We start from the raw sequence: 19,814 nt of genomic DNA on the forward strand, positions 1-19,814 counted from the left end.
ATATAGTACAAAATAACTATATCAGGGTTTTTTTGTTTTTTAATGTGTTTTGGTATGCAAAGCCTGTCATTGGCTTAATGATTAGGGTAGTGGGCTTGGGATCCTCGGGTCCCAAGTTCAAATCCTGCTCTGCCGTTGAATTAATACCAAGTGGGATTGACTCAGCCTGTCATCCTTCCGAGGTCGGCAAAATGAGTACAATGTCCTGGTGTGTGCCCCGGCTTGGAATAGGTACACCGTATCCCTGCGTGTCGCAAGAGGTGATCAAAGGGTTGGTGTCAGGAAGGGCATTCAGCTATAAAAAAAAAAAACATTGCATCAAAACGGGAACCATTATAGAAGATCGTCATGGACCTGCAAGGCTAACCCCTGCTCTAGCAGGGAAAGTGTGTGTGTGTGTGTGTGTGTGTGTGTGTGTGTGTGTGTGTGTGTGTGTGTGTGTGTGTGTGTGTGTGTGTGTGTGTGTGTGTGTGTGTGTGTGTGTGTGTGTGTGTGTGTGTGTGTGTGTGTGTGTGTGTGTGTGTGTGTGTGTGTGTGTGTGTGTGTTGGTATGTGCTATCCCGGGAGTCTCCAAAATCCGTCAATATGATGGATGCTCGACTCAACTTCTTTGTTTAGCTTACAGTGTCCATTGGTCTGAACAAAGAAAGAGCTCTGGTTCTCTTCCAAGACTGTCGGTTAAAATTAGAAGAAGACTGCAACCACCGCAAAAAATGGACCTGTTTCCAATCTTTCACTCTTGACACCTAAACATGTTAGGCCAAAGTGGGGCGAGACCTGCTCTCAACTACATCAATATGTTCAAGAAGGATACAGGCCTGGAGAGGAACTGCACACAGCAATGCTTGATCAAGAGGATTGGAAGCTGAGGATCAATGTCATCTGAGGGCTGACTTAAGAAGAAGAATATGCAATATAAACTATGACAGCGTTTTACAAAGTATTGCTCATTTTCCTCTTTCATTCTTCAGTCCCTCCAGCTCACACGTGATGTTCCAGGAACCCTCTCCTGGTTAGTCCTGAAATCCAGGATTTCCAAACAGCTCAACTCTTTTCTCATGATTATGGAACCTCCTTCCAGAGACTGTTCATTCGCACTCTTTCCTCCAGTACACCATTGCAAACGATGCACCACCATCACGTGGCATCCCTCATGCATACCCGTGATCTTTTCTACCCAATCAATCCTATCCAACCCAACCCTCTTGCAGGTTAGTGTTTAGTCTCCTCCTCTCTCTCCTCTCTCCTGTTTGTTTATTTCCTTGTTTGTTGTGTTCAACTTTAACCTTGCTGTTAGTTATTGCTTCTTTACCCCCCTCCAACATCAACTCCCAACATTGTTTCATGAGCCCGGTCTTGCCAAGAGAACAAAAGTGTTATATTTGCAACGTGACATGATACAGGCTCAGCAATTATTGGGGATGCCTCTTCGCAGTGGTTGTACCCCCAAATGCAAATCGGGGGCCAAATCTAACCCCATTTTTCCTTTCTGCCTGGATTTGTCAGGCCAGTGTGTTCATGGTCAAAGTGCCGATCAGTCCCTATGGGCCAGCCCTTTCCCTCTTCTCACTCACTCTCTTACTCTTTTGTGGCCCTGACTTTGTGAAGGTGGCGGAGGTACACCATCTTGGATGTGGGGGATCTCTGGGTCGCTCATGGGAGATCAAACAGCCGTCTCCATTCGAGAGAACTGTCTGGAGTTATACAACAACAACAACAACAACAGGCCATGCCAAATGTGATTTGGACATCCTAATCCCCATATTTCTGTTGGGAAAGCCACATTTCAAAGTTGGCCTCCAAAGCCAGATGCCAACTGGACATCCTCCATCGTGAAAAGTCCTTCCTTGGCACACCTGAGCTCCTATCCATTTGCAAGGCTTTCATCTGCCGCTTGTGGAATACTGCTCTCCTCATTGGGCTGGCTCCCCTGCCTCGCATCTTGCTCAGCTTGACGTTGTGGAAACCAAGCCTTTCAAGATCATTGGAATCTCTCGCGATGAAGCCGAGTTCATGGGCTGATCGTTTCACCATTGCTGACAGGTTAGTGGTCTTTCTGTCTTCTGCCTCATTTCTGATCTTGTACCCTCTGCCCTTTCCGTGCTCTGTCCCCTCCCTCCAAGTATCTGCAGGATGCACGTCGTCCACCAGGTACCAGTAACCCTCTCCTCGTGAAACTGCCTAAATCCAGAACGAATACTCACCTCCACGTATTTATTCCTTGCTTTTCCTGCCTCAGGAACCTCCTTCCACACACACTTCAATCTCATTATTCTCTCCCACTCTTAAAGACAGCTGTTCACCACCATCTTAGGTCATCCCCCATCCAAAGCCATGATCTTTTCTACACCCATTAAACCACCCTCACACCTCCCAAAATTTTGCTTGTGTCTATCTTGTCCACCCCTTGCGTTCTCCCCAAACCCTCATCGTTACCTGCATCCCTTTTTTGTTTTTCTCCGTCTACCTCCCCCCTCTGGCCTGCTGTTGGCGTTTCCCCTTTCTCCTGCTGTTCTCGTTATATTGTGTCCTGATCTGTTCTGTGTCCTTGCTCTTCCACGAGCCTAGACCATGGATCGTAATAATAATAATTATAATGAGTGTTTGTGTGATGAATTTGGAAAAGTGAAGAAAATGGTTTATTGTTCTTGGAGAATTTTTGTCACTTGGAAGAAGCAAATTGTGGACTATTTTCCGATTGAACGCAGATCCCAATACCAAGTATGATGCTCCAGATCTCTGTACCGCTGTATGCTACAAATCCAGAGACTGGTGAGCAAGCATTAAATCTGACGGGCGCGCGCGCGCGCGCACACACACACACACACACACACACACACACACACACACACACACACACACACACACACACACACACACACACACACACCTCGTTTTTTTCATTTCTGTTCCTCACAATTCTATCACGTACATATACACACATGTACACACATCCAGTGAGCAATCCATACCTGTTTCATTCCAGATGGATTGAAATCTCATGATTGGAGATGTTAAGTTGGAGATAGAGTAAAAGTTAGGTTATAATGACCTGTGGGCAAAGATGGTGTGGTTATGCACTGGTACCAAAAAAAAATTCCATTTGGTTTGACTCCTTTAACCATAATACCATGGTGCTTGAGGTCTTCTCAAATCTAGTTTGCGCCATGTCCTCGCGCCAGTCTGACGGGGTCACCCACAGCCTCAAAGGAGACTCTAAATGCTTCCCAATCCCAGCAGTAATGGTGGTGCTATTAAAGCGGCACTCTCACGGAGTCTACACGAGTTTTGAAAGCAGTTTGGTAAATGCAGGAAATTGCATTGGGTCATCAAATACAGACAGATCTAAAATTGCTTATTGCATACCCTGTATCTTTGGATTATATGATCACATACATTCATTACTGATGTATCCCATATGAGTAACTCTCACAGTATAACCACTTGTCTGTCTCGATGGAAAGCAGCTGAGAACACTGGAGGCTTGTTGTTTGAAAGAAAGCCCATGGCATTCTGGGTAAGGCACCTGAACTCCTTTCATGTTTCTTTAAGCTTCTGCAGCAGCACAAGTGATGTTACCCACAGGGATTTTATGCAGTATCTTCTATGGTAATGGAAGCTATAAGGTGGTGTACAGAAATGGGAAGCATGTTTTTTTACTGTGCTGGTAAACTCCTGGGAGTAGCAAGTAGTTCATCCCAATTGCAGCACTTCAACACCTATTTCTGCTGTCTTTTCATCTTAAGAAATTACCCGTAGGAAAGGGGTCTCTTTTAGCTGTTACACCACCAGCGTGTTGGAATTGCTGTTAATTATAGAGCTGTTTGACAACTTGCCAGGCTTTTTATCACTGCTCGTCGTGCAGGGAGCGCCGTTTGGGAAAACTGCCATCAACGATACAACCAACCCCCCCCTCCCCATTTTGAGTAAGACACGGAGATGTTCTACTTATTTAAACCTCCATTGATGGTGGAGTAATCGCTTGGGAAACCGAGGTGACCTGGAATTTGAAGGCGTGTTGCTGCCGTTCATCTCTACGACAGGCCGCACGTGATGCTCGAGGTTGGTGGATCGAGGAGGTGGGAAGAGAGGGATCGGGGTGCTGGTTGGTGACACCTTCTCTACGTGATGGAACTGTTCGAATGAATCGGAAGAAGCGAACGTGGCTCATACCCCCAATTAAAGTAGTGGAGAGGGATGTAGGACCCTTTCCAAAAACGATAATGGTGGTGAGATGCGAAGCTTTCGATTTTCATGGCATCTGTATAGAAGAGTAGATTATACTTTTATTATTTTATATACAGTATTTTAATACAGACATTGAAGTTTACTGAGAACACCAGGCAGACCAATGAGCATGAATAGCAAACGACCTTTTGTGTTTATTGGTCTTCCTGCTGTTCTTGGTAAACATAACAATATAATTGGTTGATTCACTTGTATGTAAGAGTAATACGACCCAGGGTGAGCGGAGGAAGCAGTCTTTTTTGGATGTCTTTCTTACCCCAGTTATACATTATTCATAAAACCTTGATCATTTGACATTTCTGCTGAAATATGTTGGTCAAAAGGAGGATTGTGCATCACAGTTAAGATTTATGATCCTTTTCCATACCAGCATAAGCACTGATCGATCCTGGTATGTTTTAAATCAGATGGCTGACCGTTTTATCCTCATAGATCAAGTCTGATCATGAAAGGAATCAGCAGGTGAGATACAGCCTGACTGGGAAAGGTGTGGATGTGGAACCGCTCACCGTATTCGTAATCGAACCTTCAACAGGACGCATCAACGTGACGCACAGCCTGGACCGGGAGGAGGTGTCCGAGTACCAGGTGCGGCCGTGCTGGGAGTGCGGGGAGTATATTGATTTGAAGGTTCACTTGCTATCCATCTCTGCTGCTTGTATGTATGAATGTATGTACATATACACTCTCTGCCATAAAAAAACGAGCACTTGATTGTTAACCTCCGCCATCGAAGATTGGAGGTTACTGTTTTCACCCCTTTCTGTTTGTTTGTTTGTTTGTTTGTGAACAGTATTGCGGAAAAACTCCTCGACGGATTTCGACGAAACTTGGTGGGGGGATTTGGTATAGTCCAAGGACCATGCCATTAGATTTTGGACTAGGTCCAAAATCCAATATGACTGCTATGAAAAATATTTGAATTTTTTTTGCATTTCTACACGTTTTAAGTGATTTCCACCCCCCCCCCCCAAAAAAAAAATGTTGGAGAACAGAACTATAACTCTGTCAGCACTGTTGACGTCATATTTAATGAATAAGATATAAGGTTCACTTGAGTGACCGAGCAGTATTGGCGGCGGAGGTTTTGCACTACCGAGTGCTCCCCCTCGAGTTGTTGATGTGATTCATTTGTGACATTGTGGGACACAGATTAGGTGCAAACCTCCAACAGAAATAAACGCTAAATAATTACATGTCCATTTCAGTGGAACCTTTGAATAAAAGTTTTGATTTTTATTTTTATTTTTGCATTCAATCAAGACTCATGGAAGAGTAAAAACATTGAATAAATCTGGATGCAACAGAAAAAAGGGACAGCAGAAGGAGAGGGGGACACCAACAGCAGAGTTTAAGGACAAAATAGAGGGAGAGTTGGGCAAATAATGGGTGTAGGGAGGATGAAGGGAAGAGGAGGACACATGGGGTGGACAAGATTGATACAGAAGTAAGCTTTCAGCAAGGAAAAACTGGAAATTTGGAAGGAGGTGGGCTTGAAGGGTTATATTAGGGGAGGGGGTAACAGGGGTACAAAAAGCTCACCAGTTTTGCTGATGTCATGGTCATAGCGTTCGCTCTAAGTCTGGGAGGTCGGTGGTTCGAACCCTGGCTGAGTCGTACCAAAGACTTTATTGAAAAAACGATACTTGCTGCTTCTTTGCTTTGCTTTGCTTTTCATTCTTGAAGCTCAGCATTTAAAAGGATAGAGCATGGACAAACAACCATAGGTTGAGAATAATATAGCGCAGGCTTTGATAAGCTTAATGGCCTCCTTCTGCATCAAAAGTTCCTTGAAAGGGAACATATTATTAGTCCCCAACCGGTTTCACTGGAGGGGACAATAGGTTTGCTTTCCGTCTGTCCATCTGTCCATCCATCCCACCTGTGGTTCTTCAGACTTTTTATGCCTCTGCTGACAAAGTCGCCAGAGGCATGCTTTCGGATTGTACGTCTGTACGTACATACCTGCGTCTGTCCGTGCTAATTTTCTCTGTTTTCTCTAAAACCACTGATCCGATCGACACAAAATTTTCACCATAGGTTCAACTACTCATGCAGAACGTTCTTATGATAATGATGATGTAATCATTATCATTAGAACATTCTGCATGAGTAGTTGCAGGTCACGTGGTGTGGCAGCCATGTTGGAAAAAAGGAAAAACTTTGGACCTTTTATATCTCTGAAACTGCTCTATGGTAAAAAGTTAAACTTGGCATTTGTGAAGTACTCCCCATGGGAAACAAGGGTGATTTTTTTTTTATGTCATCAGTGGCTTCATTATGATGTCATACTTGCATACGCCGATTTGTTAGCATGTTAGCATTTATCCGATCAGCATGAAAATGTGAGGGTCATCTCGGGCTAAATTATATGGAGGGAAAAAAATTGATGACGTCATCAGTCATGTGGTTCGGCAGCCATATATTTTTCACATAAAAACCTTCAAAAATTTTCTTCTCCAAAACGGCTGAATAGGTTGAGGCAAAACTTTCTAAGTATGATCGCCTATCCATGAGGAACAAAAGGTTCTCCACCTATGACGTCATTGATCACATGGTTTGGCAACTATGAGTTTTTGAAGAATTAACCTTCAAAATCTTCCTCTCTAAAACGACTTGACAGATCGAGGGGAAACTTCACCCACATGTTCCCCAAGCCTTGGCAATACACCGGTGTTCACGAATAATTAATTAATAGGTCACATGGTCTGGCAGCCATATTGGATCGAACAAAAATCTTTAAAATGTTATTTCTCTTGAACCGCTTCATCAATCGAAGTGAAAATTCACAATTATGATCTCGTTGTCATGGGGAATATACTGTATGTTTTAAATTTCAACCTGATTGGACACAGGATCTGGCAGCCAGAATTCATTTTTAGCCGCGTTGCAAAGCGAATGCTGGCTCTAAGAGAGCTCTGCGTTGTTCTTCTTCTTGTTCTTCTTCTTGTTCTTCTTCTGGTGAATACAAAACCTTTCTGGGGGTGAGAATAGGGAGTGAAGCAGGCAAGGAGGCTACATGGAGGTACCTGATGTGCCCTGAGGCATCTGATGCCCGAAACGCACTTTATGCCCTAAAGGCACCTGATGCCCTGGAGGAACTTGATGCCCTGGGGAACTTGATGCCCTGAGGGCACCTGATGCCCTGGAGGCACTCGATGCCCTGGAAGCTAGCATAGCAAGGAGATTGACTGGTGGAATGACACGGCTTTTGGACACATTTGTCCTTGTTTGAATCTGGGTTCAGGGATTTAAATCAAACTTGGTACAAGTATGCATAATGATGTTAATAATGTGGGTGGAGGCATATCTGGAGATGTCGCGATGTCGAAGAGTGCCGTTCTAGTTTCCCATATCCTTTGACATATTCAACTGAAACTTGGTGCATCTTTATTATGATAAGTTACAGAACATGTTCGAGATTCAGGGCATTTCATCAATTTTTCAGAGTTACGCCCTTTTTAAACTTAGAAAATATCACATATTATACATGGGTCAGTGTTCACCTGCCCTAACCCATTGGCTGGACAGCTGGCCTGACTCCACCCCAATAAAATCATGCACCGCCATTGCATGAAGCAGCACAGATCAGAAGGCCTCAGGCCTGGATGTTATTCCATGGCCCAGTGAAATTGGAATGATCACAGGTCTATAATCACGATGTATTATGCATGCACATAAGCCATACGCATGTTTTTGCTTCACGTATGTACATCGGGTTATTATTAATAGGAAACTAGCATAACCCGCGCTCTGCGCGACATGTTGGGGTGGGTGTGTTTGAGAAAGGAACTGATGCAGAGTATCAGTAGTAATTTTACTTTAATGCAGTAAGTGGAATACAATGTTCAAAGTACTTCTTGATACACAATGTTTTGGGTTATAGCATTGTCATTGTGGAACCCTTGTTTTGTAGTTGGTATAATTTGCACCGTAATGTCCGAGAACCGACGTGATCGTGAGAAGGCAACATATAGCTGACCGTGGCTGAACACCGGCTGTGGAAGATATAACCCAACTTTATCAAAGGTTTGGCCTTGCGCTTTGTTTATAGTCATGCAGTTGCTGACTCTTACTGGAAACTGTGTTCTTTCAAGAATGAATGGCAAGTTCACATCTGATGGGGCCAGTTTGATTCGTGGTATCAACACATAGTCACCTTTGTTTGCCCCAGTTAGGATCTCGGCATGGAAAACATGGGTGTGGAGATTCCTAACAATCAGTCGTGTACCATTACATAACCCTCTTTTTATATCTAGGTTACGTAAGACCAAAGGACACAAAGCCAAATGCAGTAACCGTTTTTGGCACGATTTCACTGTTTCAGAACCATTTTATTTCCATTTTTTTTTTGTACCATGCACCTCATATGGTCTTTGAGATAATGTAAGCCGAATATCACGTTACTCGAGCGCAGAACAAAGTCGAAGATAGCGCAACACGAAACCACAAACTCGGAAATAATATATAAGATGGGCAAAGCCTAGAAATAAACGAAACAGGGTGGGTTAGAAAGGTTTTTCTTCTTTTTCTTTCCGCTATTAGCTCGAGCGTGCATGAAAGCAAACTCATTTTTATCTCCAATTTGTTATCCTCATTGTCTTTGTTGGTTTCTAATCTACAAAATATATCAGTAAATAGAAATTGCTTTTCCATTTATTTTGCCGAATAGACCCAAACATGTTGGGTTATAGGGGTTCTTCTTCTTCATTTTGGTTCCGTTATCGGCTCGAGCATGCGTTAAACGCAAACAGATTTTTATCTCCCAAACATTCATTGGAACCGGAAAGGACTTGTATTGCAAAGCAATTCTCGCTCTTGTTATTTTTGTCATGGCTTTGGATGGGGGATGATCTGAGATGGTGGTGAACAGCTGTCTTGAAGATCTGAATGGAAGAATGAGATTAAAGAGAATGTGGAAGTTGCTTCCAAAGATGGGAAAAGAGAGGAACGAATGATTGGAGGTGAGCAGTGATTCTGGATTTTTTTGAGGGGGTGGGGAGTTGGGGAAAGAGCATAGGAAAGGCACAGAAAGAGCACCCTTGGCTCTTTCCATACAAGGCACGGAAAGAGCATAGGGTGCAAGACCAGAAAAGAGGCACGATTTGACAGTCGACTCAGCTTTGTCCTTGTATGTGGATAGAAGTTCAGGTGTGCCAAGGAAGGACTTTGTATGACATGGGATGTCCAGTTGATGACTAACTTTGGAGGCTGAATTTGAAACGTAGTTTGCCCAATTAAGATCATGGTTAATGGTGAGACCCAGGAGTTTGAATGACTGAGATTCCTCAAGAGGATTGTTAAGAAAGTAGATGAGAGGGTTTGCCATATGGTGCTTTCAGAGAGAAAGAAGGTGTGAGAGTGTGGATTTGTCAGGATTGAAAGACGTATTCCAAATGTTTGACCAACTCGTGATTTTGTCAAGGTTTGAAGGGAGGGAAGAAGCTGCAGCTTGTCTATCTGTGAAAGATGAGGGATATCACATCAGAGGGCAGAGTCATCAGTAAATAAATGAAGGGGATTTTCCAGAGTCAGAGGGATCGTTGATGAAGATTAGAAATAGGTTTGGGCCCAGAACACTCCCTTGGGGGACTCCAGCCCAACAGGGAGGGAAGATGAAATAATTCCATTGAGAGCCACACATTGAAGATGAGAGTAAAGGAAGTTCTGTAATCTATGTGTGGAGTTGGCCATGGATGCCATAGGCAGAATTTGGAGAGCAAGGCAGGATGCCAGACTATCGAACGCTCAAGATATTTCTATAGAGAGATGGCCCTGATCTAATTTCTGGCATTGAGGGCCTTATTCCATTGTTGGGAGAGTATGAGCAGCATGTTCAAGGTAGAGTGACTTGGTTGAATCCAAATTGGTGATCTGAGATGAGGCTATTGGAGAAAAGGAAGGATTTCATATCAACTGCGATGATAAATTCCAGGACCTCGCTGATGACTGGAAGTAAACTAATAGGTCTGTCCAAGGCAATCAGTTTTTGCACCTTTCCACCCTGAGGGTGGGCGGAGGTTATGTTTTCACCCCTGCCCGTCTGTCTGTTTGTTTGTCTGCGAACAGGATATCTCAAAACGTTGTGGATGAGTTAGGACAAAACTTGGTGGATAAGTTGGGGAGGTGACAAAAACAAGGTGATTACATTTTGGTTCAGGTCCAGATCCAGATCTGGCCTATCAGTGGGATAAAAAAAACGTAAACTGATTAGCCTGGCAGAGGTATACGCTTAACCGAGTGCCGTTCTAGTTTATATTATGCAGTGATCTTGGCTGATTTACAAACAGATGGAAGATGACTTCGGCCCAAGGACAAATGATAGGGTGAAAAGAGCAGACATAAGGATGTGCAAGTCCAGCAGAACAGGTTTTTAGGATGCGTGCGCTGATGCCGTCCTGTCCAGTTGCAGAATCGGAGTCAAGAGTTGACAGAAACTTCTCAACCTTCTCAGGTTCAACAGAGGCAGAGTCCGGGGCAGTTTCATGTGACTGGGTCGGGTGTGTACAGAGAGCGAGAGGTTGGGGACACAAGATTTGGAAGCAACAAAGAATTGAGGCATTTGGCCTTCTCACGAGCGGAGTCGGTTGTGGTGCCATTTGAAAAGATGGAAGGGAATAGAGGGTGACCATACTCTGGAGACAGATTTATCAAGGTGCCACCAGCGTTTAGAGAAGGGAGAAAAATTTGATAGTTGAATCTTGAGGTTGGCCAGGTGTTGTTTTCTGGCTCTCCAAAGAGTGGGCACACACTTGTTGCAGAGTTCCTGGAAAGAGCTGAGATTGCCTTCAGTCAGGATTGCTTTCCAGGAAGAGAAGGCATGTTGTTTCAAGGCAATTGCCTCACCTCAGTACTTAATGTACTGTGGGCAGGATGAAGGAAAGGATAACTGAAGTTGAGATGGGGATGGATCTGTGCACAAGAGAGAGAAGGTTTGTGTGGAACCAAATCACTTCATGCTGAGTTGTGGCGAATGTTTTCACATAGTTGTACAAAATGGAAGTAACGATCTCATTACCAGATTTGTCTACCCCAGGCAGCAATCACTGCATTGCACCGTCATTGCAATGACCATATGAGTATTCAAATCTGAGCTTGACCCTGTGTAGGGGCATCATCATGCATGAAAATGATTTCTGGACCATGTTGTTGAAGGTGAGGCAACACGTGCTGCTGTAACATATCGTAAATGTATCAACCTGCCATCAGATTGCCATGGATACAGGTGAAGTTGGTATGAAATGTTTCAGAAATACCACCCCTACATCATGACACTATCATGTCTAAAATTTCCGGCTTCCTGGACACAGACTGGGGCATATCGTTCATTGTGTCTTATGTTGGCACATGCATGGACATCATGCCTTTCAAAGAGAAATCTGAATTTGACACTGAACATAACACATGCCCATTGCCTTCATGTCCATCGGATGTGTTGATTTCACCACCATCTTGGAACGGTCTCCGTGTCCCGATTCATTGAAGAAAGAATGCTCCAGGCAGCTTACCAACACTTTTTTTTTTAACTTCCTTTTTTCATCAGATTTGCTTTGACTCCCTGTAGAGCACCTCGTGAAACCTCCAAAAACTACACATATCTGGCAGATGCTATGGATAAGTAGTCCCTCTGGGGGACAGGGCATGAGGTCTCGCAGTGAATGCATTAAATCATATATCGCAATGAAGCTGGATCATTTTGACACGTTCCTAAATTTTTTGTTCACTCAATATAATTCTCCAAACAGGCGAAAAGACAAATTTAGTGCTTTGGAAATTTCACATTTTCTTGTGTTCGATGGAGAAGGAGGGATCATAGCCTTGCTTGCTTTAAGTAAATAGGTATATCGGCTTAGTTATAAGACTCGTCGTTTCTTTAAATTATCAGATTTCACTCCAGATTTCCACACTTTTAGTCCAGACGATATCCAATCATCAAAACCGAAATAATATTTCAATGATATATTTTAATTAGTCTGTGAGAGTAGATCGTGGAAAATCATATCATATTATGCATAAAATTGCTCCAAGCTCCTAATTTGAAAACTATAGCACTTACAAAAGTGATGTATACAGCGATTCGTAGCTATGATGAAGAGGTATTCAATAATATGAGTGAGGAGAGTGGAAAAAAAAAACTTTATCGTTGTGGCCTGTTCCAAGTTGAGGCATGGTTGAGCAGGCCAAAAAAACATGGTGGTTTCAGACCCCAGAGAAGTTACCCAGGCGATGCCTTAAGACCCCAAAGAGCGAGGTGGCTGAGGATCGCCTGATGAAGGATATAATTAAATAATGCCATTAATTAATTCTCTTCAAAAGGTGGTGTTTTAATGAACCCAAACACGCAATTTTCACTCGTGTACTTCCTTGGAGTATTTTTTTTTTGTGTCCACTGTCGAGGCTCATATGAGAGCGAACACACGGAACGTACAACAAGGGGAGCAGGAGACAAGAAGGGGGGGGAGGGAAGGAAAAAAAACAGTGTGGACCTGAGATATGAGATCTGTAGAAGGGAGAGGGATGGGGCGGGGCACACAGGGTAAACAAGATAGACACGACGGAATTTCAGGAAGGAAAGCAGGGAATTTTAAGGAGTTGGGTTTTTGGGTGGATTAGTGGGGGTAGAAAAGTCATGGTTTTGGATGACGAAAGATAAGAGATGGTATTGTACAGCTGTTTTGAAGACCTGGAGAGAAGAGTGGGATTGAAGAGAGTGTGGGAGTTTGTTCCAAAGGTGGGAAAAAAGAGGAATGAAAGTGTGAAGGTGAGCAATGATTCTTGATTTTGGTAGTTTTACGAGAAGGGAGTTGCTGGCAGACCTTGAGCCCCCTGCGGAAATATGGGCAGGGGGGGGGCATATCTCAGACAGAGCAGGATGGGCGAGGCCAGAGAGGAGACTGCAGAAGATAGACAAACCACCGACCTGCCCTCGGTGAGAGAGTGAGAGACCCAAAGACTCGGCCAATGATCCAATCATGGGAGATACCGATATCATGGGAGATACCAATGATCCTTAATGTGTTGGTTTCCACAGTGTGAAGCCTAGAAAGGTGAGAGGTGGGATCACCAGCCCAGAGGGGAGAGCAATACTCCAACAGGCTGTGGACAAAAGGTTTGTATGTGGTCAGGAGCTCACTTGTGCCAAGGAAGGACTTTGCACAATGGAGGATGCCTAGTCGGTGACTGGCTTTGGAGGCAAGTCTGCACGCAAAATTTCAGGCTGCAAGGTTTTATGGTTTTAGAGTTATGGAGGACACACACACACACACACACACACACACACACACACACACACACACACACACACACACACACACACAATGCCATTTATTAGTACAGAAGACAGAAGATGTACCTAGCTCGTCATGTCTTTTCCTCCATTGGTCCAGCATAGTCTGTACATAGTGTTAGCCGCAAAGTTTTACCACACCGATTGGCTCTTGTTAGCCAGTGCGTACATGGCAGCTTCACTTGGCTAAACCAGATACAGTAAGTTCCACGCAAGTACGCATCTCGGGCACGAGTCCCCCCCCCCCATTTCGTGCAGATATCCACAACAAGGTGCCACATTAAGTAGTGAAACCCTGCCAGAATTGGCAGTACCAATCTGTGTTCGTGGTTGCCTAACAATGATGTGGAGTTTTCCATGTTCGATGGCTTCAGGAACGGGAATTTGATAGAGACCCGAGTGCTTCCCCTCATGGCGAAACTTGAACCCAGATCCGTAACAACATATTGTTGTGGATTCTCGCCACTCCGGCGTGCGGACGACCGCCTTTAGCTAATTGCGGCCGCGCGCGCCCACCGAACGTGGCAATCCAGTCGCAGCTTTTCGGATCGACGCCAAAACCCAGCTACGGGTATTGTTAACCACACCATAAATCAGCCAACTCTTCTGTCCACGCGTGACAGGGTTGATCGCGGAATTGTCGATGTCCCTAATTATTTGCGCAGACAAAAATGCCAGGGATTTACACCTCAACGGAGCCTGCACGCAAACGAGCCGCTTTAATCAGCTCGTTCCGTTTGCGATTGCCGAGCGGTTCTACATCGCCAAGCCCCGTCGGACCTGATTATGTTATCGGTGTTAAAAACCAGCTATTTATTCCGAACGTAATTATGGCAGTTCAATGGAGGAAGGGATGCAACAACGCAGGTGAATATTCAAACAATAGCGGACATTTATTTCAATTGAACATATGCAAGCAAGGCAATGAATGGGGGTAGGGGACAAGACACAAGCAAGAAAACCGACAGCCGATATCTATTTTACCATGCATATGCACTTAGTCAGTTCACTACTTAAAGGACAAGGCACCACAGACTTCCATGCAAAAACCCCCGAAAAGAAAGAAGAGAAACACCGGGCTCGTAAGCCTTTATGATTGCTCGGAGCCAGGATGACCGCAGGGGCTCCGGGAGACCATGCAGGTTACCTCGCCACCTTCGTGGTGACTCGATGGGTCCTTTGGTCGGCGACCCTCGATGTCTCTGCCCGTGCTCGACTGGACTCCACCAGCTCCCAACTCAACTCTCGACTCCAACAACGCCTTCAACGGTGCTTCCAACGGAGCTTCCAACGACGCCTCCAACATGCCAAGGAGACCAAGGAGAGAGACTCTCTCACCAACTCGCCAACCGCCCACTGCCTTCTCGGCGTTCCAACACGGCCCTTTATCACCCCGGGGCGTTCGCCCCTTCCTTCTCGGCACGCGGGGGAAAATTCCAGGAGAGTTCGGCTTGGCTCTTTTGGTGTGATAACCGACATTCTTTTTCTTATGCCGTTCTGAGGGACCCGCCCCAACCGTCACTTCTGTTTACCCATTCCAGAATATCGGGGCAGGAGTTGTCGAGTTCTCTTTGTTTGTAGAGGAGGGTCGTCCTTCTGGCGAATGTGGCTCCTATGGCGGTGTTTGTGGAGATGGTGTGGTGGTTGAGATGTCGTGGTTGACGCTGTGGTGGGGATGGCGTGGTTGCTGAGATGCTGTTGTGGTGGTGGAGGTGGCATGGTTGTGGTGGTGTCATTGAAGAGATGCTGTTTGTTTGAAATAAAAGATAGAACAGAATAACAGCTAACTCAAAGATGCACAGCCCGGTTCACGAATAAATCCCTTTAGACATTGGTGGGGAATTCTAACCTGGAACACACACTTACCGAAATAACTGACCTCTGGGGAACCTGAATGGTGTTCTGTGAATTTCCACAACCGTAACAATATATATATATATTGTTATATATATATATATATATATATATATATATATATATATATATATATCTATATATCTATATATATATCTATATATATCTATATATATAGATATTTATGTTGTTAGTTATGGAGGTACATGGACTAATTTAGTATGAAAGTTAGGATTGAATGGAGTTGTTTGGTCCCTTGACGTGTAGGAGACATCTCGATGTAATTAAGTAGGGAAGCTCTGAGCTTAAGTGTTACTTGTCACCACATGGGATGTGGTGTGGTGTTGATTAGATAGGGATTAAGGATAAGGTCCCCCAGTATGTAATTGACCCCCTGTGACTTTTCCCTATGTTTTTGTGTTGCAAACCGGCAATGGAAGAATTGCGTTTTTATAACACGAGTACGTGCCCGTAAAAAAAATAATAATAATAATAATAATAATAAATAAATAAATAAATAAACCACACAGGCCGTTTCTTCGCTCTCACGTGCCCGTACGTGCGTGACCCCGAAGTTCGATATTATTCGCAGTTATGATTATTCGCAATTTATTTATAATACCCAATTATTCAATCAGCGCCAATGTATTTTACCTTTTCGCAATGTCGTGGCAAGGAAAAACAAAAAGAGAAGAGAGAGAAAAAATTTACTTCCTGGTTCGGAGCATACCAGCACTCTGATGTTCCTGAAATTTATACACCGTCTAATATGAAAACGATCATAACTTGGGCCATGGTGTTTATCTATAAATGCGCATAAGAAATCGAGAAATTATTAGAATACACGAAGTCATCACTCTCCGGAAGCCCGTACGTTGTAACCCGTAATGGGGAACGCGGCTGAGTTTCCCTTCCCCCATCGGCCACGCCCACGCAACAACGTGTCTTGTCATTGGTTTGGTAAATAAATGGCCATAACTTGGGAAGCACTTGTTCGATTAATATCAAACCTTGAAAAGGCACATCTTCAGGTCCCCAGCAATATACCTGGCAAGTTTCAATTAGATCGGACCAGTGGTTGTCAAGAAACAGCGGTCACACACACACACAGACACACACACAGAGATTGCTGGAATTATAGATAGATGACCAAGTAGGCGAGAAGCCCCGCCTCCAAGGGCAATGGCAGGCAAAGTCACACCCACGGGGCTGATGATTGATGGGCATGACGTCAGGGAGCGAGAAGCCAGGAGGTTGGTGGCCTTGTTGGTTCTGTTTGTAGCGAGGAACGAACGTACAAGTGCAAAGCGAGAGTTGTACGAGTAGTCGAGGGAGGAACGTGGCTCCACGGAGGATCTCGCTTTGCTCTCCTCTCGGCACGACGAAGGCTGTGCGATTCTCGTGCTCTTGCTGTGTGTGTTTCTGAGGAGGGAAGAAGAGTGTGCCTCGTGGCCTGATCACGGGGACTCAGAAATCGTCTCGTCATGTGAGCCATCGTTGTTAACAGACCGGGTGCAGGAGAGAAACGGTCGGCATATTCGCTCTTGAGAATAAGCAGGTCATGAACAATAAGAATCTTGGGAATTATGAGGCTTGACCTCGAGTGCCGTCTCCGAATTGCATCCTGTACGTCTTCCCACTCGGAGAGCGACTGGGCACCATTTTGAGTGCATTTTCCCACACAGTGACTAAGCAGTTTGGGGACCTTCAAGCTTGAGAAGCCCATCCCTGGGCACATAGCTAAGTGCTGGGATAAAGGAGGGATTTTTCTTTCATTATTCTGTTCCCTTGTCTGTGTTTACATCTGTGTGGAGGCGCCTCAATTAGATTAAATTTAGTTTACCTCACATTTTTCTTTCATCTATCTATAATTCCAGCAATGTGTGTGTGTGTGTGTGTGTGTCTGTGTGTGTGTGTGTGTCTGTGTGTGTGTGTCTGTGTGTGTGTGTGTGTCTGTGTGTCTGTGTGTCTGTGTGTCTGTGTGTCTGTGTGTCTGTGTGTCTGTGTGTCTGTGTCTGTGTCTGTGTCTGTGTCTGTGTCTGTGTCTGTGTCTGTGTCTGTGTCTGTGTCTGCGTCTGTGTCTGTGTCTGTGTCTGGGCCTGTGTCTGTGTCTGTGTCTGTGTCTGGGTCTGTGTCTGTGTCTGTGTCTGTGTCTGTGTCTGTGTCTCTGTGTGTGTGTGTGTGTGTGTGTGTGTGATCGCTGTTTCTCAACAACCGCTGGTCTGATCGAATTGAAACTTGCCAGATATATTGCTGGGGACCTGAGGATGTGCCTTTTCAAGGTTTGATATTAATCGGACAAGTGCTTCCCAAGTTATGGCCATTTATTTACCAACCAATGACAGGAACCGTTGCTGTGGCCATTTTATATCAACCAATGACAGGAAGCGTTGCTGCGTAGCCATGGTTGATGGTGAAGAGAAACTCAGCCGCGTTCGCCATTTCGGGTTTTTCCTCTCCTCTCCTCTCCTCTCCTCTCCTCTCCTCTTCTCTCCGTGTTTTTCCTTGCGAAAAGGCAAAATACGTTGGCGCTAATTGAATAATTGGCCATCAAAACTAAATTGCGAATAATCATAACTGCGATATGCGAACTTCCGGATAGTGACGAGTATTGTATTCTTTCTCGATTTTTTTCTCGATTTATCGACTTACTGTATTCTTTCTCGATTTCTGTACTGTCTCGATTTTCTTAAACACAATGCCCCAATCCAGTCAGTGACGATTATTGTATTCTTTCTCGATTTTTTTTTTCTTGATTTATCGACTGACTATTCTTTCTTTCTCGATTTTCTTAAACACAATGCCCCAATCCAGTCGTCGTTTACGACAGCGAAGGAACGGCCCGTCTGGTTGTTTGAAAGTTTTCTTTTGCACATACGGCCACGCACGTACGGGCACGCGAGAGCGAAGGAACGGCCTGTGTGGTTGTTGTTTCTGGCACGCGGTTTGAAAGTTTTTTTTTTTTTTTTGTTTGCACGTACGGCCACACACCTACGGGCATGCACTAGTTATCATAATTTGAATTATTGTCATTGTACATATTTGATTATTGTTATTAAATTATTATTTGTTCCCTTTCATTTGCTTATATCCATGTATGCTTTGTGGGTCGAGTACAACCCGTGTGCCTCCGTCCTTTACTGCCATTTTTTTCCCCCGCGCACATTAATTTCAGAGAGTCTCGGCTGTGAGCCTCCAAGGGAGAGCTGTTTTGGCAATCCGTCTAGGTGGGGGCTAAACCCCCCTGGACACAAGAAAAAAAAAAATATATATATATATATATATATATATATATATATATATATATATATATATATATAATTTGTAAGTTAAGGTTAAGATGTACTGTAAATATGAGTGCGCCCCCGGCATGTCTGTCTAGCGCCGGCAATTTTATTTAAGTCGTCCGTGTGAGTGAGTTTGTTTAGGTAGTTACGCAGCCCTCAGGTTATTTATTTTGGGGACACGAATACCATGAATGTCGCACTCAGGGATCCGTAGGTAAAATGTACTAGGGGAAAACTACACATGATGGCACACGAAAATTTGACGACTCGGGACGAGTCTGTAAAAAGGGAAGGGGGTAGTGTTGTGGTTACCAAATTCGCAAACCACAATTCAGGTCCCTTAGGTGAGGTATCTCGGTAAGTGCATGTGTAGTTAGGCCCAAACCCGTTGTCTAGTGGGAATAAATGTTATTCATGCGTGCTGCGACTCTTCAGGATAGCCGTTTTTCTTTTACTATCTTTATTTTGGACCAACCGCCATGATCACAACCACAACATCAACCACCGACCACAACCACCGCTTCACCACAACCGCCACGACCTTCACGTCACACCTCGCAACCGTAGCATCGCCACCGTTCTTGCCCCGCTGTGGGTACCGGTGTTGGATTCGTGCAGAGCGCGCGTCGAACAGCGTGTACAAAATCACGGATTTTGTGCTTCAAAAACGGATCAAAAACGACACACGCCCACTTTTTGCCGTCCAATCGGTGAGCGAGGCGGTGGCCCCGCCTCCAGAACGATCGATATATGCAAATTTGTGGATCAAAAAGCCTTCACGCCCACTTTTTCTCGGGCCAATGGGGAGCGAGGTGAAAGGTCGAAGGGAGGGGGTCAAAGGCGAAGCTGCGGGGGGGATAAAAAGGACGGTGTTCGTCAGTCAGAGAACGAGAAGGAGTCGGAGGGAGAAGGAGTCGGAGGGTGGAGAGTCGAGTGTGGAAGTCTGGAGCCCGAAGCCTGCAGTAGCTGGAGAAGCTGAAGAGGGTCGAACGAGGGGAGCCCAAAGAAGAGTCCAGGGTGGAGAGTCCAGAGGCGGAGAGGCGGCAGCGGCGAGGGCAGACGAGGGGGTGCTCGCGTCGGTGCCAGGAGCTGCACGCCCGAGGGAGGCCGGCAGCGCGACCTGGCCGAGGTGGAGACGC

The 19,814-nt window shown here is 44.9% G+C and overlaps 1 protein-coding gene across 5 annotated transcripts in view; it reads left to right on the forward strand.

The window, feature by feature from the left end:
• Nucleotides 1-831: 831 nt before the first annotated feature.
• The window catches only part of LOC147023765 (B-cadherin-like), a 101,589-nt gene continuing 82,606 nt past the window's right edge, over nt 832-19,814 (forward strand). The window contains exons 1-4 of one of the 5 annotated variants that reach the window (XM_085889533.1): nt 832-2,772; nt 3,468-3,517; nt 4,044-4,229; nt 4,681-4,836. In XM_085889533.1, coding sequence (XP_085745659.1) covers nt 2,724-2,772; nt 3,468-3,517; nt 4,044-4,229; nt 4,681-4,836 — 441 coding nt within the window. In that variant the 5' untranslated portion in view covers nt 832-2,723. Of the gene's footprint in view, nt 2,773-3,467; nt 3,518-3,564; nt 4,230-4,680; nt 4,837-7,969; nt 8,278-19,814 lie in introns of those variants that run through there. The other 4 variants (XM_085889534.1, XM_085889535.1, XM_085889537.1 and 1 more) reach the window with 4 other exon arrangements.

Source organism: Eptatretus burgeri, chromosome 7, assembly GCF_056783735.1.
Source record: "Eptatretus burgeri isolate ZD-2024b chromosome 7, Ebu_testis_v1, whole genome shotgun sequence".
In the NCBI taxonomy this organism is placed as follows: domain Eukaryota; kingdom Metazoa; phylum Chordata; class Myxini; order Myxiniformes; family Myxinidae; genus Eptatretus; species Eptatretus burgeri.